Here is a 26,752-nt window from a genome sequence, read left to right on the forward strand (position 1 = left end):
AGACTGAAAACTGCATGCACTGAAGTGTTGAAAAGGAGATAAGTTGGTATCAAAACACTGATATGGTTCTTTTCTTGGCCAAAGGAACAGCTGTTCCATTATCAATTGAAGTGAAGTTTTCAACATTCGCAAGGAACAAATGGCAGAAAGATATTCAGGAGCACAGAGGGTTTGCAATTGAACATTTTACTTTTTAGAAAGTCTGCAACAAAAACAGCTCCTCTGCTCTTTATAGCATCAGTTTATGAGAGGCAGCCAAAAGACATGCTATAGAATCATAAAGAAAACGAACCAGTTTGTGTGCAACAACAACCCAAGGTTTGTTTAAAACCTGGATTGTTGCAAATGCTAGTGCAGACTGCATGAACACTCCTGTTGTACCTAGCTAAACAATCGCAGAATGTGCCAGTCCTGGGTTGCTGCAATTGTTCAGCTTTGAGCTACTGGCTGCTCTCTCTCCTAACCAGCCAGAGAAGTAACCCTAAAACAAACCCTGGATTCTAATGAGGTCCAGGCTGGGCCATGGAATTGACAGGGGCTACACTGAAAAGTGTTGTGCGCTTCGTTAATTTGTTTCCTCTCCACCCCTAGTCCACTCCACAATTTAGGGTCAGGTTTAGTGACCTTCTCAAGGACAAGGTTTGCTTCATCAACACCCTTTAACTGCCCTGCCTTTCTGCCATGGCTTGACATCGCTGCTGGAAGGGTACCGCATACTTTTGTGTGTTACAGGCTCTGGGATAAGTCCTTTGGATACCTCTTTGGCCATATCATCGTAGGTGAGCTTAGGCTCAAATCCTAAACCCACTTACTTGGGAGCACCTAGTTCTAAGCGAAAATACACAGGAATGTGTTAACAACTGAGGAAACTGCTAACTCCATTATCAACATGAGGCTATTTTTTCTTCTTCTTGCTCACAGCTCATCATACCCTCCATCTTACAATGCGTGAGCCTAAAAAGGGGAGCTTTGTTTTCAGACATTACTTTTTCAGGGAAAGCAGCCAGACAACTGCATGGCTACATAAAAATGGTTTAAATAAATAAATAAAAGCTCATTCAGCAAGGTGTTCTGCCCCTTTGCAGTACATACAGCAACTCGAGTATCAAGCACCACAAAAGTTCAGTGCATCTGCAATCATTTCTTACTGGATTATAAAGGACAGACTATTCAAATTTGTTATTTCTAATAGTAGAACAGATGGACCGGCCAGCTTTTACATTATATTATTAATTATATCCCAAAAGGGATAAGCTTACAAGAGTGGAGCAAGTTTTCTACCCTTGTTAGGTCTAATCTTTGTCATAATCTTCCTTGCAATTCTTGGCCAAAAAAGGAAATACTGTGAACGATGAATTCGATCTTCTCCACACGCCCCCACCCCCAAAGTGTAAGTAAAAGGAAACAAACAAAACCTCAAACTGCACTCAGGATCCCCCCCCCCCCCGTGATAGAGTAATTGCAGCTTGCCAGCCTTTCCGTCCCAGCACACCTTTGCTGGCTTCTCAATGAAAACCTTTCTAAACACCTTCAAATTTGCTCTTGCTGGCCTGCTGTTCTTAAAACCTGAGACTTAAAGCTATATGAGAGTACAAACTTTTTCCATGCCTATCTAATTGCAATTACTCATGCAATCAGAGCTATGATTCCTCAATCAGCCTAAGCAAACACTGTGGCCAGACCGAGTGCTCAGATGGGTTGGTTCTGCGTGATCAAACAAGAAAATCTTAAACAATTCACAATGACTTGTTTAAATCGGCAGTGAGTGCCAGGTGCAGTCAACCTAATTGCCCACCCAGGCATGGCTTGTTGTGTTGGCCAAACCCTGGTGGACAGGTTTGTTTGAAGAAAACCACCCTAAAATAACCCATCAACAGGCTGAAGTAATATTTTCACCCTTCAGCCTGTCCAGCAATGATGCTTTGGAGGAAGAAGAGGGAAGGATACTGGGGAAGGGAGTCTGCCCCCTGCTGGTCCCCCCCTCCCCCTGTCAGGACACCTCCTTCCCCCTGACTTGCAAGTTTGTTTTTTCAGTCTCGGAGAAGCAGCCAGTATAGTCCTCTTCATGCCAGCTGCAAGGGGGATGGATCGATGGTCAGATCTCTGCTTCACCCTTCCAAGGAAGGAGGCTGATCTCCGCCCTTGGAAGGTGTTTTCTGAGCCATGCTCTGGTCCTTGGAAAACTTGACCACGGACGGTAGGATTGTTCTCTCAGTCTTGGATCAGAGCCTCTGAAGGCAAGGACATACGACTGTATTTGCTCACAACCATTCTCCGTTACCCTTGGTTTTTCCAGTCTCTGTTACAGATGCTTTCCCCTTCCTTCTCCTCCCATTGACTCATCATTCTGCATCCCAGTCAGAATTTAAGTTGGAAGCTCCTTAGGGACAGATGCCCATTTTTCTGTTGTTGCTAATGATGCCTTTTACAAATGCACCGTTGGGGTCATATAAATAACAAAGGAACTAGAAGCAAAATTTACAGTTACTTTCCAAGGTGAATTTATCTCAACATAAACATTGTGCACACTGCATCTCTGTACATGACAATTCCCAAGTATTCCTCAGCCACTCAAAAGCCCCTTTAGCAGCAAACCCAATTGTGCTAAGGAACTGAGAAAAGAGACAGATGAAGTCAGTATCTGGGATATAGACATGTTCTGCCTCTCTGAAGAAGAGTTGCAAAAATCCAAGAAATGCAGGGAAAAGCCTGAGTGTAGGATGAATAAAATGGCCTGCATTATATCTAACCTTTGTCTTGTTCTCCCTTCAACTGAATACTGCACTTAACCAGCTAAACAAATATATGCAGTCCCAGGCAGTAAAACATGAGGGGTTTATGGAGTTATTGCTGTGTGCCCACATGGGTGAAGACTCTGGAGAAGGTCTATGAGAAAAAGCCAGTCCACAGGGTGAATGGTGCTTGACTAATATAACTGTGACTAAGTTCTTGACTAATGTAACTGTGGAATGCAGTCAAAACAAGGGACCGAACTACATGTTGTACTGACATGCTACTGAACTCTCACACTGGTGTTACTGGATAAACACAGGGTTGGAAATTTCTTATATTCCACCCTTAAGCAAGTATACTAGAAAACTGAAGCTTGAAATTACAAGGAGGATGTGCTTCTGTTGGGTAACAGAGGTCCTTACTCCAGGGTTTCTGTGTATGTTCAAATAAATGCACATTCTGTTCTGGTTTAAAACTAATCCATACACCCCAAAATGAAGTACTTGCAGAGCTGCAAGAATAGACCTGCGTTCAGAGCAACCCATTCCCAGGCTTTTCAGTCAGGAAAGAATCCCAGGGTTGGATCCATCACAGAGATGGATCAGAAAGTCTCCTCCACGGGCAGGCCGTTTGCCTGCACTGGTAGCCTTGTGCCCAGTCCAGAAACTGCGACTCGTACGAAGGCTGGCAACCAGACGTTCCTGCACTGGCTGCCCATCCATTTCTGGATGCAGCACAAGGTGTTGGTAATTACCTTTAAAGCCCTTCATGGCTCAGGTCCAAAATACCTTCAGGAGCACCTTTGCCCATATATTTCACCTCATCCACTAAGGTCTTTGGGGATAACCTTCTGAAGCTTCCTTCTGTAACATTAATGCCAACTATTCAGAGGATTTAATTGGTGGTTGCCCCTAAACTATGGAAAGGCCTACCAGGAGATATCCCAGATCACTACCTTCAAGAGGGAATTAAAGACATACCTCTTCTGACAGGCCTTCCCAGACTAGTTTATGCTTTGTTTTACCCTAAATTCTAATTGTTGTTGGTTTAATTCCTTGTAAACTGCCCAGAGCCTATGGGAAAGGGGCAGTATTTAAAAATCAAAATGAATAAATAAATGGTCCAATGATGCTTGAAGTAGGAACATACCAAGCAGGCTTTTCTATGATACTACTGGGCTCACAAAGCCTTGCAAGGAATCCAAAGGGGCTTATAAGGCATTCCTCCTCTCCATCTTATCCTTACAATGACCTGTGAAATAAGTCAGGCTGAGAAGCGGTAACTGGACCAAAGCCACCCAATGGGACTCATGGCCAAGTGGGGACCAGAACCCAGATTTCCTGGGTCTTAGTCCAACCACCACTCTCACCACCACACCGCACTGGCTCCCCTAGGGACAGCGCCAGGTGGACCTTCTGACTGAAAACCCAAAAGGCTTCATTTGTCATGATGTGGAGCCGTGACAACAACGAAAAAATTGAAAAGTGCCATATTTACCTGTCCATAATCCGTCCTGAACACCACAACTCCCTCTGCACAGGAAAGTACAGTACTTGGATAGTGTTGCCCATTTTCTCGCAACCAAACCCGTGTCCCCTGCAATGAAAAGACAGGCACACACAGTATTAGTCAGTATACGCAAATGCATGGTAATCATGATTACCCTTCTTTCTCTTATTCCTGCATACAGCAGACATAATTCAGATTGCACTGGGAGACTAAAGGAACTGATAAAGAGATCGCCTCCAGGCTGAATACAGGGCTGCTTCTGCTCAAGTTACAACCCTAACAAGACCCCTAGAAGGGTTTTTTCTTCTGAAAAAGGCTCTGAACAACCGCAAGCACAGCTGAATGCAATTCACAGAGTCATGGAGCCAGCAAGTTTGTTCTGCAGAATTACAAGTGACATTCAAATTTATGACACAATGCATGGGCTTTCTCCAAACTCTAAGAACTGGCAAGCCTTTATAAAAACAGTCTCCTATTTCACTGAGGTGCATAAAAAAGAGAAATCTTTAATTTTTCCATGTGAGGATGAACACTAAGCTTCTTGTTTGCCACTCCCTAAGAAAATGTGAAGGAAGGGGTTGCCCTGGCAGGCCAGAGAATAAGAGGAAGACAAGCATTCACTGCTGTGCTCAAAGGTGGATTAGTCTTCCTTACTTTACTCTTGAACAACTCAAAACACATTGGTTATTGGGCGGCAAAGAAATGTGTCCATAAACAGGACTGGGATGCTCAGGAAATAACAGTAAGAATGGAACAGGACCGAATAAAGAAAATAGGAGCAACTCTTAAAAGATCATGGCTCACTACAAAGCATTGCGGGGTTTCGTCTTGGTTCCTTCCGCCTGTTGCTGTTGATTTTTGTGGGGCAGGTTCACTCTTTCTTTGTGTCTGAGAACGGCAGGATCTGCCATTTCTCTCTTTCCCCATGGTAATGCTTTCTCTGAATGCCTTTCCTGAGCCACAGTGCAAAGCTGTTTGCAGGGTGGATTTGATTTAAATCAACTTATTTAAATCATGCCAGTAAGTTTAGATTTAAATCATCATTTTCTATTAACTTGAATGCGTGCCTGCCTTACCCATAGGTAGAGAAAATTCATTAAAATATTCCCAAACTTTTATGGCTTGCTGCCATTATAGGTTCTTTCCTCCAGGGAAAGAATAATATGGTAAACCTCTGGCTATACACAGAAAGATCCAGAAGCAAGTGGAGTATTCAACTCTAAGGGTTTCGCTTTCATGTTACCACTTGCCCCTCTGACCTCACACTTAGCTTCTTGTGTAGATCTATTCCACTCCCAACAATCTTCTTCTATTCATTGAATTTTTTGAAAGTTAGCAGTTAAGAGGTAAGGGGTTGATTCTCTGTATACAGATTTGCAAAGGAGCAATGGGATTAAGGTCTTTTTCTCCACTCTGCATGCTTATTTTATAACATTTTTGCTGTAAAGAAGAGGCATGTGATCTCTGCAGACAAGTATATTCTAGATAGAAAAATTGCCCGATAATTGAAACCTCTGGAAGAGCATGACATTGTGAATGGATTAATGGAACTCATTTACCAATAATTTAAATACTGAATTAATATAGAAACATAGAAACAGAGCGAGTCAGAAGGGGCATCCCGGGCCATCTAGTCTGACCCCTGGCTCCAGCTGGCTCCACTCATGACATGCCCACCATATGCATGTCTAGCCTATCTTTGAACACCCTCACTAATGGGGCCTCAACCTCAATATACAGCCCCATGCTACATAATTGCAAACTAATCATTTCATGATGAATAACTTTTGAATTGTAATGTATCTTAAATAGAAATCTATCTTTAGATATTTTTTTCTCAAAAAGCATTTTATTTAAAAAATGCTATTTAAATAAAATTCTATTTAATTTAAAATCTGATTTAAATAAACACTGGATTTTTAAAAGTTTAAAGTAATTGTTTTTCCCACCCTAGCTGTTTGTATACTGGGTGCACGAATACACTCCAATATACAATAAATATTGTAAATTATTCTGCTTTCTGGGAGGAGGGCAGGTTAGGATAGGAAGAGAAACTCTGCTTTTTCGAAGGTTGAAAGCCAGTTTATAGAGTTCATGGTTGCAGCAGAAATCTTAATTTATAAAACATTCTGTTTAAAGTTGATCTTCACAGTTATGGAAAACTATGCTTTGTTTTTTATTCCGAGCACATTTGAGATATGACTGCCCTTGGCCCCAGGGTATACCTTACACATGTTGTGACTTGTATCCAATAAGAACAATGCTGGGTGTAGATTTTGTTATCATCCCTCTGCCTGAAGAACAGTCAACAATGTGGTGGAGTTCAGCACTTGCCGCTCTCCACATCTTCCGGACAGAGCTGACCTGGGATCACTGGAGTTCATTTGCAGCACTGCTCAAGACCAGGCGTTCTCCTAGCTTTGGAAATTCTCAGTTGCCCATTTACAAGTATCTGGGACCCTTCATTGATCTGTTCCTGCCCCAAAAAGCTCATGGCTCTTTCTTGAAAAAGCTGATGCATTTAGTTGTCGGTTGCTTTTTTAGTTCATAGTTTTGGTTAAAACAATTAGGTTGCCCAAAGTGGCTCACAGGAATGAACATCGAATATTTAGTGGCAGTGGCATCTGCTACACGTCAAAGAAGACAAGACACAGGGCCAAATAAAAATAAGGCATCAGCTTTATAAACTAAAAAAGGCAAGACACACAAGAGGAAAGTTCTGATAAAGGGGAAAGGGTGACTTGTTTATTATATCCCACCCTTCTCCCACTGTGAAACTCAGGGCGGCTGCATGTGGTTCCCAGGTGGTCTCCCCTCCAAGCTCAGGCCAGTCCCAGACCTACTGAGTGTCAACGTAGTGCGTGCCTTATGTGCTTTCAGACCACACTCTGGACTTGGCACTGTCAGGAGAGAAGACGGGAGCCCTTAACAAGCACTTGCGTTAAGTCAGGGTCAGTTAATCTCCTTTCCTCTTACTAAGGTAGGAATTACGTAATTACCCAGCCATCTCTTGGTCCTCTGAAAGTAACTAGGAGCTCCAACAAGCCCTTGGACTGTTCAGAACTCTTTTCCTGGTAGGGAGGTAGGAAGTAAGCATCCTGCAACATCTTCTTAATAGCTAGGACCAAGCTGGTCTTCTTGGGAGAAGATGGAATCTACCCATTGTCTTGTGCACCTCTGGTCCACGACAAAGGCCACAATGCTTTCTTCCTAGTTATATAAAATCTATTCAGGCATCATGTACCTGAATACAGCAAACACACAATGAGAAGAAGCACTCCAGCTGTGCCCCACTCCTTCATCACAACCCTTTCCCGCTCCTCGTGGGTAGGAGACTGTTGGAAGAGGAGAGCTTCTTTATTTATAGAGGGTCTTCAGATGAGCCAGAAAGCTAACTGTTCACTTCACTACCCAGAAGACCAAGAGAAATTATCTACAAGCATCCACCCACAGATTGTGAATCTGGATTTAGATGGGGACAGGGGGTTGCAGGGTAAGAGAGACGCTTTTGAAAGAGAGAGAGATCAGAAAAAAATCTTCCCCCAACATCACTGCTAACGGGAGTGGGAAATAACTTGTCCTTCAGCCACAACACTGCTGTCAGGCCTGGGACCATCCAAACATCCAGCTTACTACTATGCTAGGAATGGGATCTGCTTACCCAGTAGTTCACTGGGAGCTGTAGGGATAGGAAAAGCATTGCTACATCTTGGAAGCTCATTAGGTGTAGAATCAGTCCATGTCCTCTGAGGTCTTGAGGAATCAGTGGGCCTTCAAGGGGTTGTGGCACTGCCACCTCCCACCTGCTGGGGTGGCAGAAGGTAGCAGGGGGTAGCATGATAAGGATGAACCACAGCAGTGGAAGAATATGGCAGAACTATATGTATGTTGACTGTGCAAGGCAGAAAGCAAAAACACACTTAGAAATGTGGTTATGCATCAGCCATGGGATGGATCTCTGTGTGTACTTATGTGATATATATGGCGGGAGGTAGAAAGAGAAGCCAGGTTCACATGATTGTGGAAGGAAATAATGCAATGGTAGCTTTTTTCCCTGTCTCACATATGCTGGTTGCACACCACTTCATTTCCAAGTATAGGGCTGATGTGCCGTCCAAACCTAGTAAGGAAGGCAGGTGACTGGCTACCAAACAATCCTGAAACCTATGGCTAGTTCCAGGGTTCTGGATCAGTTTGGAAGCCACCTCCACGTCCTACACTCATGGAGTTCAGAAAATGCAGCAACCTATAATTGTGGAAATAAGAGGTCTTGCAATTGGTATCCGTGCAGTAGGGAAAAGAAGCCACAGTGGCATCTTTTCCTTCCATGATCATACAAAGGAAATCAATGTCTTTGAAAGGAAGGGCAGAGCAAGAAGAAATCCCTCTTCTGAATAGGTCCCTTTCCTTCCCACAATTTTTCCTTCAGGAGTCCACGTGTATTTATCACAACTATGACAAACAGAGCACTGCTGCGACAGATGACCATGTTGATCTAAAGGGGCCACCAGTAAGCATCTATGCTGCCTACACATTTCTCGCTGTCCCATCAGGCCAGATGCAAACTCTTATGCACATGCAGAAGCCCCATGGCTTCTTGTTTCCATACACTCAACACTCTCCCTTTATGCTCAAACAGCATCCACTGCTGACAAGGAAAGACACTAGCGTGTGCGTGCGTACGAAAGAGATAAAGCGGGCTGACACCTGCAGCTGCCTGTCAAAGACTGGCCAATTCAGCTATCAGGAGACAGCTGCTGCTGCCTGGGAGACGCAGCCGCTTCTCTTCTCTTTGCCAACTGGCTCTTTAAAAAGAACACAATCCCACTTGTTGCCAGGATCTGAAGTGCAACACAGCTCAGGGAAGGCATAAACACAAGCACCTGGACTGCAGCTGGCTCTTGCACTGAGGTTAAGAGCTGTTCCCATCCCTTTGTGATCATCAGACTCTTCTGAATTTGCCACCCAAAAGGAATCTCTGCATTTCGGGATTCCCATGGGGTATAGCAATTACAAAGAGGCACAGTAGATGGCACAGGTCAGTCCTCACCTCCCTCCTGCTGAATTTACACATGTCCAGAAAATAGGAAAGGGGAGACAGATGATTCTCTGTAAGGCGGCTCAGCAATTGTGAGGCCTCCAGTGACTCCCAAATCTTGTGTGAGAGGAGCTGCCTCTTTGGATGGAAGTCACTGCTCCCGGCCAGCTGAATCCAGACTGATGATCTTGCAAACCGCCCATCATTTTGATGCAACCAGGCAAGAGGACTTCCCTTTTTATCTGAGAGCTGTTCTCTTATTTATCTCTTTTTGAGTGTCAATGTGCCAGGAAAGAGCACTTTCTTATTTAATAGTAAAGCATTTCCCACACATTAGCTAAGTAACTTTTACTATGATCTAGCAAGGAAGACCAGCGTTGCAGAAGATGGAATAGTAATGATTTGACCTGGCAACATCTAGCAACCTAAGGTGGCACGCACAGCAGGAACCTAGTGTGTGAAGATTAACAATGGCTAGAAATTTTATAGGGTTTCAAGGCAAGTTTGCCCTCTGCTTGAATTTTAATTTAACCTGGGCCTATCCATTTAAATTAAAATAGAGCAGAAATGTATTACTATATAGTTGTATAACAATATAATGGATGTATCTTGCACCAGTGCACTGTTTACCTGGCATATCACACATTCTTCATACTGCTTGATGCCTCAGTAATGAGGCAGAAGTCGCACCCAACAAAGGTTTTCTGTACCACATCTCATGCCTTGAACCTGAGCCCTGGGCACAATTCCTGTCGGGGAATGCCCTTTGTCCTGCCTGTATAGCTATCTATTGAGCCAGCATGTCAAGTCAGGTTTGCTAAGCTAGAAAGGCACAGGCCTGCAGCTGTATGGGGGATCATGTGTGGATGAGGAGCAGGGGGTTGGACTCGATGCTCTTATAGGCCCCTTCCAACTCTCCTCCGATTCCACAACTGAAGTGATGCATCTCCTGTGTCCTTCAGCTTTGGATTCTCTACAGAGAGTTGCCAATAGACAGACTGCAACGACCCAGAACGCAAAGGTAATGTGAGAGCCAGTGTGGTGTAGTGGTTAAGAGCATGGGACTGGGACTCAGACAATCTGGGTTCTAGTCCCCGCTCAGCCATGGAGCCAACTGGGTGACTCTGGGCCAGTCACAGACTCTCAGGTCAACCTACCTCACAGGGTTGTTGTGGGGATAAGATGGAGGAGGAGAATGATGTAAGCTGCCTTGAGCCCTTTGTAGGAAAAAGGCAGGATATAAATCGAAAAATGAATAAATAAAATAAATAAAGGTAGGGAACCTCAGGTCTACTGGGACAAATATGGCTGAAGATAACCGTACACCCCTTCCCTACCTACATCCCCTTACCTTGGCCATGCTCCCCTTTCTTTGACAGCTAACTGTTCAGCAATAGTCCACCTTATACATGTTCCTTCCCAATCCCATTTCTGAATGCCTCTCCTAACACTTAGTTACTGCCAGTAAGAATTTAAGGCTAAAAGCTGTTTATTATTTTGGTTGCACCCGCTACTGGAATGAGTCGCCCTCCACCCAAAGCATCTCCAGAACCGAATTCACTTGTGGGGCTAAACAGGATTCCCTCATCCTTTGTGGGGCCAACAGGAGCCCCCCCATCCCAGCACAGGAGTTGCTCGGTGCATTTGCAAGGAGCTCCGGAAAAGAAAAGGACCACAAGTTTCTTGCAGAAGAAGAAAAAGGCATGTTATATATATTAGAGAACTTATTCATACCACAGAAATCTTGACACATCATAAACAGATTGGCATGAACAGGAGAACCCCCTCCTGCACACAGAGCCATTCTCTGTCCTCCACGAGGGTCCCCTCTCATACTTAAATGTCTGTTACACTGTCCTGGGCAGCCACTCCATTAATTGATGGCATTTGCCCTCCCTCCTCTGCTTCACTCCACTTCTCAAGCCATGGCTGTGAATGTAGATATCAAATGAAAGGTTTCTGCACACTTTAACTGTCAATAAAGTTGAGCTGCACTTTAAAAACACCCGTGCACAGGCAAACTATTTCCCAGCAATGATACAGAGGAACAAAGCTCTTAGATAAAGCATCTCTGAGGTCCCTGGAGGAGAAAGAATACAAGAGAAGGGATTAAGTGCTGTGGGGCAAAATTCTTCAGCTATACAATGAAGGGGGTTTAGAAAAAGAGAGGCTTTAAGCACATGGCAAAACCCTCATTGGAAAGCAATTCTCCAGTGGAACAGGGAAGGGAGGAGAAACGGTGCAGGGGCTGGGGAAAGATCTTCGCAATAATTCCTCATCCCAACCGAGGATCTTCCTACCATACAAAAAATGGAAGCAGAGGTCATGCTGAAACCAAATACTATGGAATTGATCAGAGAAGTTTTTAAAGAGAGTAAAACAACCAGTGGCAAAACTGTCGAAATCACAGTTCCTTCTGGCAAAAGGACAAAGTAAAGTGCCAGCAAACCGCAGGACCAGCACAGGTTGGCTGGTGTTGGGAAAATTTGGATAAAATTAGTGCACCCCCCCCCCCCCCCACTCCTTTCTCTCACCTTTAGCTGTAGACTACAGCAGACAGGCCATTTAGTCCAGATATACATTGTAAATAGTCATTGTTGGAATTCAGTTTACAATAAACTTTTGATAGCCCAGAGGGCTTCATGTGCCCTGATCATGCAGAATGTTTAGAGTCAAGATAAGGGTCTGAGCTTATCATGAATAGTTTCTAGTAGCTTGAATTTGCATGTCTGAGCAGACCTGGAGATGGGTTCAAGTTACTCAACTAAAGTGTCAGTACAGGCAATTAGAAATACTGTAATCTCATTGTTACAGTGTGATTGACTGACATTTCTTTATCTGTTCTGTACGTCACATACAGAATCTTATTGTAATCTCTGCATTCTGTCATCAATTGCCCTGTACCTGTGTACCTATAAATGCCCTGTAATGGTATTGAAGCTTTGCAGAGTTTATCTCTGATAGCCCGGTAATGCATTATCCTGAGTCAACCGTGGGAACCTGGGATAGACAATAAAGACACGGAGGCTCATAACGATTGATCTTTCCTATGACCTCTTCTCAAATTGAGATTCCGGGATTCTGACACTGGCAGGTAAAAGCAAGAAAAACACTAACAAAAAGGGTATACTGCATCTTGATTTAACCCCAGGCTTCTGACGTGCTAGGTCCACAGCATATTTTTTCAGTGCTAGGTTAAGATAGCCCTCTCTGCAAAGGCCTTTAAAGGCCGCCCTGACCATTCAGGGGCCTGACATGATTAGCCAGGTGCCTTTCTTTTACTCTTGGCCAGGTCTTTTTTACTGCCTTTAATGTTCTTCTATGTTATTTTAAATTAATTTTCAATTCTTATGTTTTAATCTATTGTATTTTATTGTTTTTATACTATCCTGTAAACCACCCGGAGAGCTTCGGCTATGGGAGATATAGAAATGAATTATTACTAGTACTATTACTACTACTACTACTACTTTATTATTGTGTTCCTAGTAGCCAATGATGCACTTGGTAGCTGACCACTGATTGCAAACTCTGAGTTAACCCAAGCAAGCATGCTCCCCTATGCCCTGAAAAGTTTTCCCCCTTCCTTCCTATTCCAGCATTGCTTTCCCATTATACTTGAACTGACCAAAAACATGGTTTCCCTTCTGAACCCAGGACTGAAACCAAGATTCAAATAGGGCTTGCAAACTGTTTGTGCTAAGGTTTGTGCTAACATGGTTGATATCTGTGCATATGTAAATCAAATCCATGATTGATTCCAGAAGATGGAAGAGAGAAATACAATTGCTCTGGAAAGGGCAGAAGAGTAAGTGTGCATTCGCAGACTGTTTTCTGTTTTGCAAACCAGGCCATGGAGTCTTTTTAAGGATGAAGATAATCAACACATCATAACAGGCTTTCACTGGCACAGCACAATCCTATTCATGTTTAAACAGGAAAAAGTGGCACAATTCCACAGGTAGGAAAACGTGAATAACGCATCCATAACAAGAAGCGATTTCAGTTTACCAGCAATGTCAGCTCTAGGTTCTCTTGGCCAATTTGATGTTTGCAATCAATGGGGCAGAGTGATTTTGAAAAAGAACAGACTGCTATTTTTTCGTCCAAACTTTAATTTTGCTGGTTTAAAAAGACCAACAGCCTTGTTGCTGTCTCAGAGCAAACAATATTGGCCATGTTTGTTCAACAGTTCAAGAAAACAGCTATTTTGGAGCTGTAAGATGTTACATATGCTGTTTACTCCTTGCAATACAAACTTCAATTTTCACTATGGTTGCATGAAGCAGTAAAAATGTTAACATTCACAAAAGATATAAGTTAACAGTTACATGTATGGGTTTTTAAAAATATTTATTTATTGCACTTAAGTTATTTTGGGCTAACTTAAAATGTCAGGCATTTCTTAAATATCCAAGGGACAGGGGGACATGGCAACATTATGAGCATGTCCCTAACTTTCTTTGATACTTTTAGACTCCTTCCTTTTGTGTGTCTCTCTTTTAGGGAGCGTCACACAGTGGCTGTATTATGGCTGCAAAGTCATCAGACCAACTAATTAGTTGGTGGGCCAACTAATCAATAAATACCAACATTTTGTGCTCACTACACGAAAAAGCAAACAGGTTACCTTGAAAATCCAGGAACCTGGTTGCTCAAATTGCAACATCTCAACCTATTCCCTAAGAAAGGTTGGCAGTTGTTAATTTGATGCTAGTCCCTAAGAAATATCTGAAGTATTTCTCTGTATCTGCTAATGTCAATAGTATTTTATGCAGGCACATGGCACCTGGGTTGGATTAATGTAGAGCAACTTTCACTGAAACCCTCCTGTCAGGACTGACACTATATAATTTTGGTCTGCTTTAAATGTAGGTTCTAGTTTTTAAGCCAATTATATTATAGGATGTGGCAATCCAAGAGAGGTGGTATATGCTGGAAAGATATCCTTTTTTTAAAACAAAAAATCAAACCAAACCATGTTAAAATAATATGCACACTACTTAATATGCACACTAGTAAAAGGGTTTTGCTTCTTCATGTTTGAGTAGTAGCACAACCCTATCATAAGTATATCCTAGCTGGACTTGTTCACCGGAAATGGGGAAGAGCTTTTGTCTAGCAGCCTTTGTCTAGAAGCCCTGTGTTTATTTCAAGGACTGCTATCTCCAGCCATTCAGCCCACAAGTAATTTCCTATCGAGGGACAAGATGATGAAAAACCATACTGACCGTAATAGTTCATCAACCAAAGGAACTACCCAGCAATGTTGCCACACCTCCTCCCCTCCTGAAATTTAAAAGTTAAACTCCTCAGATTTCCCAAATCAAAGTACCTCGGGGTAAGGGGTGGGGGTTGACTGAAACAGTGATGGGGAGCTAGATTCTCTCTTCTTCACCATTTTTCCCATAAAAATTACCCTCACACATTTTGCCTGCCCTGCAGAGGTAAAGCTACAGATAAAGGAAAATACTGGGAGGGGGAACCCCAGTACGAAAGCTATAAGAGATACTGTCCCGGGGGAAATGGTTGTGCCTACAACAAAATGGATGTGTCCAGCAAATACAAAACATGTGTTCAGATGCACATCTGGTTTATGCCCATGCTCCTAATCTAGCCCGCTTCCACATCTGGGTCTCTCTATTTCAGTCAAGAAGTAGATGTTTTCTGCACAAACTGACCACAAAATGTTCTAGCACTCTTCCTTTAAACCTACCTTCTACCAGTCAAGCATTCATATGCAGAGAATCAACTGCTTTAAAAATTCTGTTAAATCAGGTATACAAAAGCCTCCCACTTTTTATTTTAAGACATATATGCACATTCAATGCTGGCATAGAAACAAATTTGGGATTTAAAAACTACGCTTAAGAATCTGCCCTTTCATCAATTGCATTTAAGTTCAGTTATTACTGCCACCTCAGTACAGATCCCTCTTTGCGACACAAGAAAAAGTATCAGGGCTTTCCATTTAATAAACAAAAGCTACCACTCTTGGGGTAGACCTATTGAAACCACTTAAGATTGGATGGAACCCAAATTGGACTCTTAATTTTATGCCTCAGATTAGATCTGCTACCACTAGTTCCTCCCTGTAGTCCTGATCCCACAACATCAGATGACTGGTACTGTACTATACTGTAATTTATACATATTTAATCCTATTAACTAGTCCTTCTAGGACTGGGCAGTCCAACTTTTCTACCTCAAGGGCCGCATGAGGAGGGGCTGCACCATGAATCACCTTTCCATATCGTAAATTAAAGTGTTCATGATATATTTATTTCATTCAATATGCACTTGCTACAGGGATCAGGGGCAGCTGCTTAATTTAAATAATTTTAGGACTAAGAAAATTAGTCCTAAATAAAATTAGTCCTGGCAGCTGCAATCATGCCCCTGCCATTGCTGGGATATGGACTTGGGGGGAATGGGGGGGTGCTCTGAGGAGCAAGAGGGCTGCAGAACATGGCTTCGGGGGCTGCCTTGGACCACCTCACCCTATGGCATGAGAAAAATCTGTAGGGGATCCTTCTAGAATAACTACCTTACCCAGTTCTGGATTCTGTATATGCTATTCTTAAAATAGGTATTTCAGGCACATAAGTGTACCCAGAGGGTCAGAGCAGAGAACAAAAAGTTAATGGGCAACAATTAAACTGTTACATATCCCTTGTATTTTAATGGATTGCTTTAAACAATGTTAATTGATTCTGCAAGCTGCTGCCAATGCCCTTTTTCGGAAGGAGGGCAGAATACAAATGTTTCAAAGTACATATAAGCCATTATGGTATAATGGGACTTGGGAGATTTTAAGTCCCTCCTTGGCCATGAAGCTCAGCAGGTGAATATGGGTCAGTCAGTCACTCACTCACAGCCTAGCCTACCTCACTGGGTTGTTGTGAGGAAAATGATGCACACTGCCAAGGGTCCCATGCATGAGGGAACAAGGTGAGGCGGGAAGGAAGGAAGGAAGGAAGGAAGGAAGGAAGGAAGGAAGGAAGGAAGGACAGACGGACGGAAGGGACAGCCAGCCAGCCAGCCAGCTAGCCATTTGGAAATCTATGGGGCTTCCTTCTGCTCAAGTCCAGCCCAACCAGTGGCAAAGGGACTGGCCCACAAGGAAGCCTCTCACCTGGCTTGGGGCGCTCATCACACCTTGCCCGCCCCGCCGCTGACAGCAGAGGGCATGCAGCATGGCAGCCGCAAAAGTGCCCGGGAGAAGTTGTGTAGCTGTGCCAGAGTGTCAGGCAAGGCTGGGCGAGGCGAGGCAAGGCGAAGGCCATCAGGCTGCTGCACAGCATGCAGGGCAGGACTGGTGCCCAGGCAGGGCAGGACTGGTGCCCGGGCAAGTCAGCACTGGTGTGCAGCAACTCAACCAGCTGAGCATGCAGCTGGAGCACCCAGAGCCAAGCGGCGGGTTCCGCCACGTCCCTCACCCCTTGCCACGGGTTCTGTGCACCCAGAGCTCGGTGACCCCCAGGGAGGACTCCCCCTGCCTGGCACAGGGCGTGATGGAAGGCAGCTTTGTACTCATTCTCAGATGCACAAGCCCCCACTGGAAGCACTAGCAGTGGCCTTTCGGGGGCACCCTGTGAGCTTGGGTCAGCAAGCGACATTGGAGACGCTGGCTCAGGAAGAGGGATGAACAGGCGGTGGCCTCGGGAGGGCTCGCCACGATCATGCCTGTACCACTGCTGGGATCTGGACTGGAAGGGGAATGCGGGGGCTCAGGAAGGCAAGAGGGCCACAAAACAAGGCCTTGGGGGCTACATGCAGCCTGCAGGCCAAGTGTTGTCCCACCTGGTCCTAGAACATTGTCACAAAGGGTCTAATCTAAAATGTCCCCAAATTTCAGTCTCTTGCTCTTATGGGAGTATTTTTTTTGGGGGGGGAGTACCCTAGAATATGGAGTATTTTTATACGCCGAACAATACAGAGCACCTTGCTCACTTTTCAAAGCTAAGATTCTTAGCTAAAACCTCCAGCAAACAGAATTAAAATCCCTTCTGGGAAAGCTTTGCTATGATTTTTAAGGTTTGTAAGCCAAACTATTGTTATCCAGAGAAAAGGTAAAGGGACCAAGCACTGTCATGCAAACTTTCTTGTTCTGCAAAGCCTCTGGAAGGGGCTGAAAGCCATGCTTATGTTGACTGAAACTTCCTGGGGGAGAATATCCAGTCAGAACAAAGACTTTCCATAAGCAACATTTTTCTTGCCTGAGGTGCTTTCTTCTGGGGTCAAAAACAACCCCAAAAGACTAATGCCAGGGAGTGTGTGTGGGGGGAGGGGGTTTGGTTAATACAGGATAATTAAGAACATCAAAACTTTGCCAGCTTTCTTATTCCTAAGACTCAAGCAGCTTTCTCTCTCCTTCACTTCAATCCAGCTGTTTCTTCAGTAAATAGTAACGCACCATGTTCAGTGATTGTACACTATTAATAAAATTTGAAGCATAATACACCTGCAACAGAATAGAGCTACAATTCATGCTTTCTTTCAACTGCCATAACTTCTTTCAACTCGCATAATGCAATCTGCAATACCAGAAGAACACTTCAGGATACCACCCACTGTATCGCCAGTGTCTGGCCACATCAGCAACTTCCCCCATCAACCAAAGTCTGCCACTGACATCTACCTGCAGAAAATAGTCCATTTTAGTAGTTTAGGAAGATCAGGTCACTTACAGCTAGATCTGCCTGTTAAAAAAAGGAGGAATCTTGGTATTTGCATAGCTGTAAATGAGCATCAGCGTGTCCCCACCAGAACAAAACTTTCTGTCCCGAGCATTTGAGGTGAACTCTGCAGATTCCTCTTCAGACAACAGCAAATTACTCAATCTATATTTCTTCTTCTGATGATGATAAGCTTCCTACGCTTATAGGCCAGATCTTTTTTTTTTTTTTAAGTGACCTGATATGATTTGGTAAGGATAATGAGAACACCTTGTACAATTTTATTACGGTCACAGACCAGGAAGATTTAAAAGATAAATAAAATAGCAGTATAAATAATTAAAACACAATTAAAAGTACAATGTATTCAATATTTTCATGTATACAGGTGACCACATTTTTTCTAATCTGCTTTGCAGACATAAAAAATTGGCAGCATTTGCTGTAACAGCCCTTAAACACATAGATACCAGACTGAAAGAATCATTCCCACAAAAATCTTGTATTAATGGTTTAATCAATTTGTACAGGCTAGTCCTGTGTTTGAAATATTTTGGATTTACGAACATATAAACTTCTCTAAATCCAAAGAATGCTCAATTCTTATTTTTATTAATTTGCATTGTGATGTCAGCCAAACAAAACAAATCTGTAAAAACAAGAAAAGAAAATATGAAGAAAAGAACAACAAAATGTAACTACATAAATTGGAATATAGCAATGACAAGAAATGCATGAGAAATGTGTATCTAGGCAGTTCTGCAGTTACAAATGTCCGCAATAAGAACAAACTGCCATAAAGCCTTTTAATTTTAAAAAATTACTGTAGAAAATCTTCCCTATAGAGAGAGACGAAGCAATACCTGTGAGCATGATCGCAAGGGCTTATTCTGTGCCCGCATGATTAGACTGTTACAAACCAGCTGAAAGAAGAGCTACAAGTCATTTTAAAATACTCTTCACAAATATTTATTTATTGATTGATTTATATCCTGCTTTTTTCCTACAAAGGGCTCAAGGCAGCTTACATCATTCTCCTCCTCCATCTTATCCCCACAACAACAACCCTGAGAGGTAGGTCGGGCTAAGAGTCTGTGACTGGCCCAAAGTCACCCAGTTGGCTCCATGGCTGAGTGGGGACTAGAACCCAGGTCGTCTGAATCCTGGTCCCATGCTCTTAACCACTACACCACACTGGCTCTCTTCTATGAAATTCTTGCATAGTATCTGGATTTGTATCACCCAAGTTGTTGGAATTGGGTGGATTCAAGTCCTGCTACCAACAGGCACAATTCATTTATATACAAAAGAATTAACACTTTTCCATACATCAGGGCATAGTGAGTAGGAGCTTGGATCAAACACAAACTACTCATTTCCACATTTATTGAGCCATACAAATAGACTAATGATAGATTATGCAGCACGGAAAAGTGCTATTTATACAGGATGCCAATACAAAAATGAAATGAAGATAATAAACAAGAGCAAAGGATTGTTTACCCCACATTTCCCCTGAACATATTTAGGGATCTGTGCTGCAAAGGGGCTTGGAATACTGAGTGGGGTCTTCATATACCAGGTTTTAGGAAGTGTATATGCAGAACAAGAGTGATAGATTTGTCTGAACTCCCTTGAACATGCTCCCACTCAACATCACCACCACCACCACCATCATTTTATCTATTTGTTGATCTACCTGCCATAAATTCATAGACACAGTAATAGCCCATTTCTCAATTCTCATTCAATAAGTCAGCCAAGTATCTAGAAATGCTCTGAAACTACATGCCCATCATCAGAAAACGGGCAAAAATGGAACCCACTACCTGGAACTCAACATACTGTAGAGCAGGTTGAGCGACTCATAGCCCCAGCCTGATCGCAGAAGCCTTCTACAGTGGTCTGTTCTGGCTTCCAGCGAGAGTGAGCTGCCCCTCTTTTGGCAACCCGCTGGCCAAGGAGAAAGGAGAGATGGAGAAGAGAAAAAAACAGAAGAGGTGCAAGGGGTGGTTCTCCCTACATTTGCCTATGTTTACTGCATGGGACAGCCCTACCCACCATGAGCACATACCCCCCACCCCCGCTCCAGAGGGCATACAGAACAGTGTCCCTGATCTGGGACACACCCTGTTCCAAAGTTTTGAGAGACTGGTATGCCTAAAAGTTGTGAACATACAGCCAGTAAATCAGGGGAAGATCATCAATGCTCTCCAAATTTTTTGTACTGCAGCATTCATAAACTCTAGCCAGTACGCCCAAAGGTCAGGGATTTTGAGTGTTTGTTGTCCAAACACTGGAGGGCGCCAGGCTGAGGAAGAGTGCAGTAGAGTAAGTCTGAACCATATAAGGCAGGTCAGACAAATGTTTAACTGCTCCTACAGTTATACCATTGGTCCAAACTTCAAACCAATGGTAGCTAAATTACATCCTTTTCTAGTCCAAGTGATTGCTACAATTAAGGTTTCACCCAATCCATTTTCTGGTGAATTTATTATGTTGTGCGACTGTATCCTCATGGAAAATATTTGACAATGTTAAAAGCACCTTCAAATATATAAATAATAAACATTTGTATGTACGTGAAGATGATCATTCTTCTTTGTCCTTTTTTGGGAGATGCAAGGATGTTTATGCCCCTTGAGGAACTTAATACCGGACATCCTTTACTTTACGTTTCCAGAGGTTGAGGGGAGGGGGGTTGCTTGCCAAAGTGAAGTCTATTTTAAACAATACATGCTCTGAAATCATGAACATAATAAAATCCTGGCAGATGTCTAGATACCTATTTTTGCAGAAATAGCTAACAAAAGTATATGCAACTTAAGTCTTTTAAACAAAAGGACTGATAAACTCTTCACCCAGTGGCAAGCAAGTAAAGTTGTAGGCTATTTATTCTTCTTTTGTTTGTTTTACAGTCCTGAATGTTTTGCTCTGTTGCTTAAAATGTCAGCTTTCTGAATAGACCAAATAAAAACAACATGGCACTGGACAGATCTAAGTGGGATGGATATTTTCCCTTTAAGTAGTTTGACTGGTGGTCCGCGTCCAAGCTCACACTCCTTGGCCCTGTAATAAAACTGCTAATCCTGCCCAGTATTGATTTTAATTACACAATGAAATCTGTTAATGCTGATAGTTGCCAGACATCCGTTCCCATTCCATGTTTTCAACTGTGAATTTTAATTTTCTCAAAGAATGATCTGTTTATTGCCTTATAAGCAACTGGACAAATTTGTAACTCTTCAACATCATCTGGAATGGTAATATCAACACTATACTTTTACAAACCTCACGTTTTCATTTTTAGAAAGAAAAACAATCGAACAAATTCTTTGAAAGGCGCTCCTTTGCCCGCCTTGCAAGTGCAGGTTCCAACCGTATAAAATGAAGTCAATGCTTCTGGCTTCAAGTGATTTTGCCAGGGTTATTTTATTTCTACTGCTCCGAAATACCCAGGCATCTCCATTTGATCCCCTGCCTGGTTGGTCTCACCAGATGCAGAACTCTGGATGCCTGTCAGAATTCCCTTGGCATGCTCTGGGAGCCTGGCTGTCAACTACAGCTGTTGCCTTTTCTTCCTGCTCCACACTATTATCACTAAGCTCCTTTCAGTTTGTGTGCACTCCACACTGGAAAGCAAAGCACAGATTCCTGCCTAAAAAAAACAAACCCCATGTGAAAGTAAACACATCCGTCTCATTCACCCGGAATGTGAAGGAAAGTACACTTACACTGCAATCCCATACATGTCTATTCCTTTACTATGTTCAATAGGGCTACTCGCAGCTAGGCATACATTGCAAAATGTTCAAAAAAGGCAACTTTCAGCTTTCTCATTCATTCATTCATTCTTATCCCACTGTTCTCCCAGTTCCCAGGTGGTCTCCCCTTCCAGCTCAGGCCAGCCCCCAACCTGCTTAGCTTCAACATGGTGGATGCCTTACATGCCTACAGACCATACTCTGAGCCATGTTTTGCATGGGAACTACTCTGATGCAAGTGTCCATTTCTCTATAGGGTTTATTCCCATGCAGGAGTGGATCACCCGCTTGCATTTGCTTGGGGGCTTTTCAACTATCTCTTCAGAGCAGTCCTTTCCTTTTGGCAAGTTCAGGAGGGGGTGAGAGCAAGTTTGCCATAGAGAGATGTGGGGGGGGGGGGGGGGAGGCACTTGCAGAAGTTAAGGGCTTGTTGTCTATACATGCATGCCTTTTCTGATGCAAGTTCCTATGGATGTCACTCCCAAATAGGGTGGAAAACCTGTTCTCTTTAAGCTCCAGGGACCTATACTTAAGCTCTCTCCATTGGGTCCAGCTGAGAGCCATTGGGTCCAAACCCCCTCAGTGCGGGATTACAAGTTAAACCATCCCTCTCAGGTGGCTTCCAGTTACATCTGGAATGTCTCTTGTGTGGGGAACCCCACAACCTCCTTTGCTCACTGGTTCCGTTGTCATACTGTCCTCACAGTCAGCAATTTTTTCCTGGTCTTCATCTGGAACCTGGTTTCCTGCAACTAGAGTCCATTATTCCACGTCCTGCACTCTTGGATGATCAGGAAGAGATCTTGGTCTTCCTCTATGTGATGTTTCAAGTACTTGAAGAGTGCTATATATCTCCCCTCAGTCTTCTCTTCTCTAGTCTAAACCCACCCAGTTCTTTCCATCTCTCCTCATAGGGCTTTGTTTCCTGTCCTCAGAAGATCCTTGCTGACCTCCTCTGAATCCTTTCCAACTCATATGCATCTTTTTTAAACTGTGCTGCCCCGAATTGGCCTCCAGATGAGTATAGGGGAACTAGTAATTCATGTGATTTGGAAATGATCTTGGAAGGATTCCAAGATCCTTCTCACTTGCAGTATTGCTGAGCCAAATATTTCTTTTTTCCAGTGCAGAACTTGGCACTTTTCCTAGTGAATTTTGTCCTGTTGTTTTCAGCTCAGTGCTCCAACCTATCAGGATCACCTTGAATGGTATTTCGGTCTTTCAGGTTATTCGCTATCCTACCCAATTTTGTGTCACCTGCAAATCTGATAATTTTTCCCTGCACTTCCTCATCCAAATCATTAATAAAAATGGGGAAGAGCACTGTGCCCTGAGGAACCCCACCTGTCACCCCTCCCCAGTTTGAGAAGATCCCATTAAGGAGCACTCTGGGTTCAATTTTGTAGCCAACTGTGGATCCACCTGACGGTTGTTGAACCTATCATGGAGCACTTTGCCAAAAGCTTTGCTGAAGTCAAGGTAGATTATGTCCACAGCATTCCCGCAGTCCATCCAATCAAAAAATGAAGTCAGATTAGTCTGGTAGGATTTGTTCTCGACAAATCCATGTTGGCTTCTAGTAATCACTGCATTGTTTTCAAGGGGTTTGCAGACTGACTGCTTTATAATCTGCACCAGAATTTCCCCAGAGACTAAAGTCAGACTGACTAGTCTGTAGTTCCCACGTTCTTCTCTTCTTTCTTGAAGATGGGGATAACATTACTCCTTCTTCAGTCATCTGGCACTTCCCCTGTCCTCCATGATTCTCAAAGATAATAGACAGTAATTCTGAAAGATTTTCTGCCAACTCCTTTATGACTCTATTAGGATAGAGTCCATCAGGCCCAGGAGATCTGAAGTCATTCAACCCAATTCTTCTTAATGGTACCCATATAGCTACTCTTACAGGCAGATCATTTTAACCATGCATGGATAGTTCAGTTGGATAATTTTACTCAATACTTATTTTGATTTTTATCATTTCATAAAGCAGAAATGTTCCACACAGACTTTGTGCTTTAAATGCAGAACTATTTACAATCTGCAACTCAGTATTTTCTACTGCTGGTCTGATTGCTTATCCCACAAAAAGGAATCAAAGGGCTCTGTGCCTTTCTGGATCAAGATTTCATCATCCAAATGTAGTCATTCTTAATATATTTTCTTTGTTGTTCTTTAGTTTCACATTTTAAAATAGATTTTGAAAGCATGGCAGTAGCTTGCAGTTTTCAGCATTTAAAAAAAATTCTAACATTAGACAAATGAGCTCCACAGGGGCTGAATTTTGCATTGCAATTTAAGGCCTCGCATGCTCCCAATGCATAAATAATTTGTACATGCAACTGTACACATCTGATGGGCAACATACATGCAGAAAAACTCTGCTGTTTATGATATGGTGAGCCAGGGTCCCAAAGAACCTCAAGATGTAGAACTGTTTCACCATCTTTCACAACTGATCTTTACAGAGCTTCTGAAACCCCAGAGAAGTAAAAAACACAAACTCTAATACTTCTGCATACTTGCAAACCTAAAGCCATTCGAGGGAGCAGGTTTGCCAAAGGGTGACTCTCTCACCCGTTAGGATTTCTGAAAACAGGGTGTGAGGTTGCAGATTTCTACCGCACACGACAAGCATGGGCAAGGAAGAACAGTGCAGTTCCCAACGCAGCTGTCCAGCCAAGGGGATGGTGCTCCATGTCTCCAGTGAGTGCTGATGTACACGCTCTTACTGCCAAACAATGCACCCTCCCCACTCCAGCACTACAGACAGAACTTTCTGCATTAGTAATCAACAGCTACCTTGCATGAATTCATTTGCACTGGAAAGTCTTTCCAATCGCTTCTTCTACTGACTACACTATTCCATAATATTTTCCATCAGTTATGTCTGAGCTTAATGAAGATTTTGCCTGATCTTAATGCTTTAAACCATTTTTATTCAGTTAAGCTTGCATAATTGCTTTCTGGTTTAGGATCAGATTAAAGATTTTATTAGTCTGTGCGATAATATGACATACTGTCTTTTATTTAATAACAATCCTAAAACAACCTACATGAACTTTGCATCCTTCCCTTCCACTATTACAAGGAAAATGTTGTAATAGTAACATTACAGATTTGTCCTATTGGTTGTTGCCATTTGCAAGCCTGTGGATACATGCCCTTCCAAACACTATTTCACACACACCCGTCTTAAAAACAGGAGATTCTGCCTCTTTCCCACACACACAGAGGAAAAACCTGACTGGATATAGCGACCTTCCCCCACCCACCCACCCGCCTCCTCCACTCATCCAGTTCCAGCGCCCTATTCACACCTTTTCCCCTTTATGGGTTCTACACACACGATTTCCTAGTGCCACTTTGGACCGATTTACACATCCTGCATTGTAGCACACTTGCCCCGACGTGCAATACGCTTACACCTTGCTCTTCCATGAAAAGCAAAAACCCAGACCCCAAACCTGGAAGTACTGAGTGGGACCGCCTACAATACAGGTGTAGGGCTGAGCGGAATTTTTGGTCCAGATTTACCGAACTCCCCAAACTCTTCCTGAAAACTGAAAAATGATCCAGGGTTTGGAAACACTGCTCTATGAGGAGAGATGGAGAGAACTGGAGACATGTTCAGCCTTGAGAAGAGAAGATGGAGGGGGGAATATCCTTCTCTCATGTTTCCCTGAAAATAAGACCTAACCAGAAAATAAGCCCTAGCATGATATTCCAGGAGCTCGTAATGTAAGCCCTATCCCAAAAATAAGCCCCAATTAAGATCGTCAGCCAGACAGACACATGGAAGTATGTCCGTTGCAACAAACGACAGATGTATTGAATTATAAAATAATAACGTTAGCATATAATTAAATATAAATAAATATTATTGATATTAATACTTAAAATAAATGATATTATACTTATTGTAATTAAGTATTTGTAAATACCAAAGCAGGCACTTTTGGACGAGAGGTAAACACCTATGTAAACCGATGAACATGAGACTTATTGCCAAATGACCAATCAGAGTACAGACACAATGTACAAATAACGTCAATATGTTGTATGTTGTAACGGACGCACTTAATGCATGGATGCAAAATGCAAGATGGGTGGTTATTCCATCGAGTACAAGAAAAAAATCGTGGAGGACTCTCAGGGCAAGAATCATATGGCTTTCGTAAGAAAAAAATAAGACAACACCTGAAAATAAGGCTTAATGCATCTTCTGGAGCAAAAATCAATATAAGACCCGGTCTTATTTTTGGGGAAACATGGTATAAGTACCTCAAGATCTCTTCTTGTTGATACCAGAATGTAGGACACAGAATAATCAGTTGAAGTTGCTACAACCCAGACTGAGGCTGGACATCAGGAAAAGCTTCACTGTCAGAACAATAGGACAGTGGAACCAGCTGCCTGGAGAGGTGGTGGGCTCTCCCACACTGGAGACATTCAAGGCAAAACTGGACAGCCATCTGAGTGGGACTGTGTGACTTGGTGTCCTGCACCAGCAGGGGGCTGGACCCGATGGCCTTCATGACCCCTTCCAACTCTTCTATTCTATGATTCTATGACTGAGAGGGAGTGAATGTTGGGGAGGGGGGTCCTCTTAAAGCATCCACAGCTGGTCAAAAGGGGTTTCTGTTAGCTTTGTAAAGGCTGCTTAATATTCGAATGCTCAACTGTCCTGCATTTTGAAAGGGGGGGGGTAGAAAGTTCCAGGTTTAATCACTGGGTTCTCCTGGCAAGAGATTCGGGAACATAAAGAGGATCATGCAGCCAACAATGTGCAGGATGTTGTGCTGAGCAGCTACTGACACATGGAGATGCAATGCTTGGCCACATGGACAAACTGTCTGGCCGGGCATGAACACGGCCACTAACACCAGGGCGCCAATCATGCCACATCTGTACCATACAAAGCAGCATGTCATTAGCAGTCCAGATTAATGGGGACCATAGCAGGCAAGGTATTCCAGTCCAGCGCATGAATCTCTTTTAGGAACCCAACTGCAGTCCAAACAGCACTA

The 26,752-nt window shown here is 43.1% G+C and overlaps 1 protein-coding gene across 1 annotated transcript in view; it reads right to left on the minus strand.

Moving 5' to 3' along the window:
* Positions 1-26,752, minus strand: part of MYO10 (myosin X) — a 192,869-nt gene that overhangs the window by 134,973 nt on the left and 31,144 nt on the right. Inside the window, exon 2 of the mRNA XM_044426266.1 lies at positions 4,231-4,329. Within this exon, the coding sequence (XP_044282201.1) occupies positions 4,231-4,329 (99 nt within the window). The remainder of the gene's footprint in view (positions 1-4,230; positions 4,330-26,752) is intronic.

Source organism: Varanus komodoensis, unplaced genomic scaffold (genome assembly GCF_004798865.1).
Source record: "Varanus komodoensis strain SLA01 unplaced genomic scaffold, ASM479886v1 scaffold17, whole genome shotgun sequence".
Taxonomy (NCBI): Eukaryota; Metazoa; Chordata; class Lepidosauria; order Squamata; family Varanidae; genus Varanus; species Varanus komodoensis.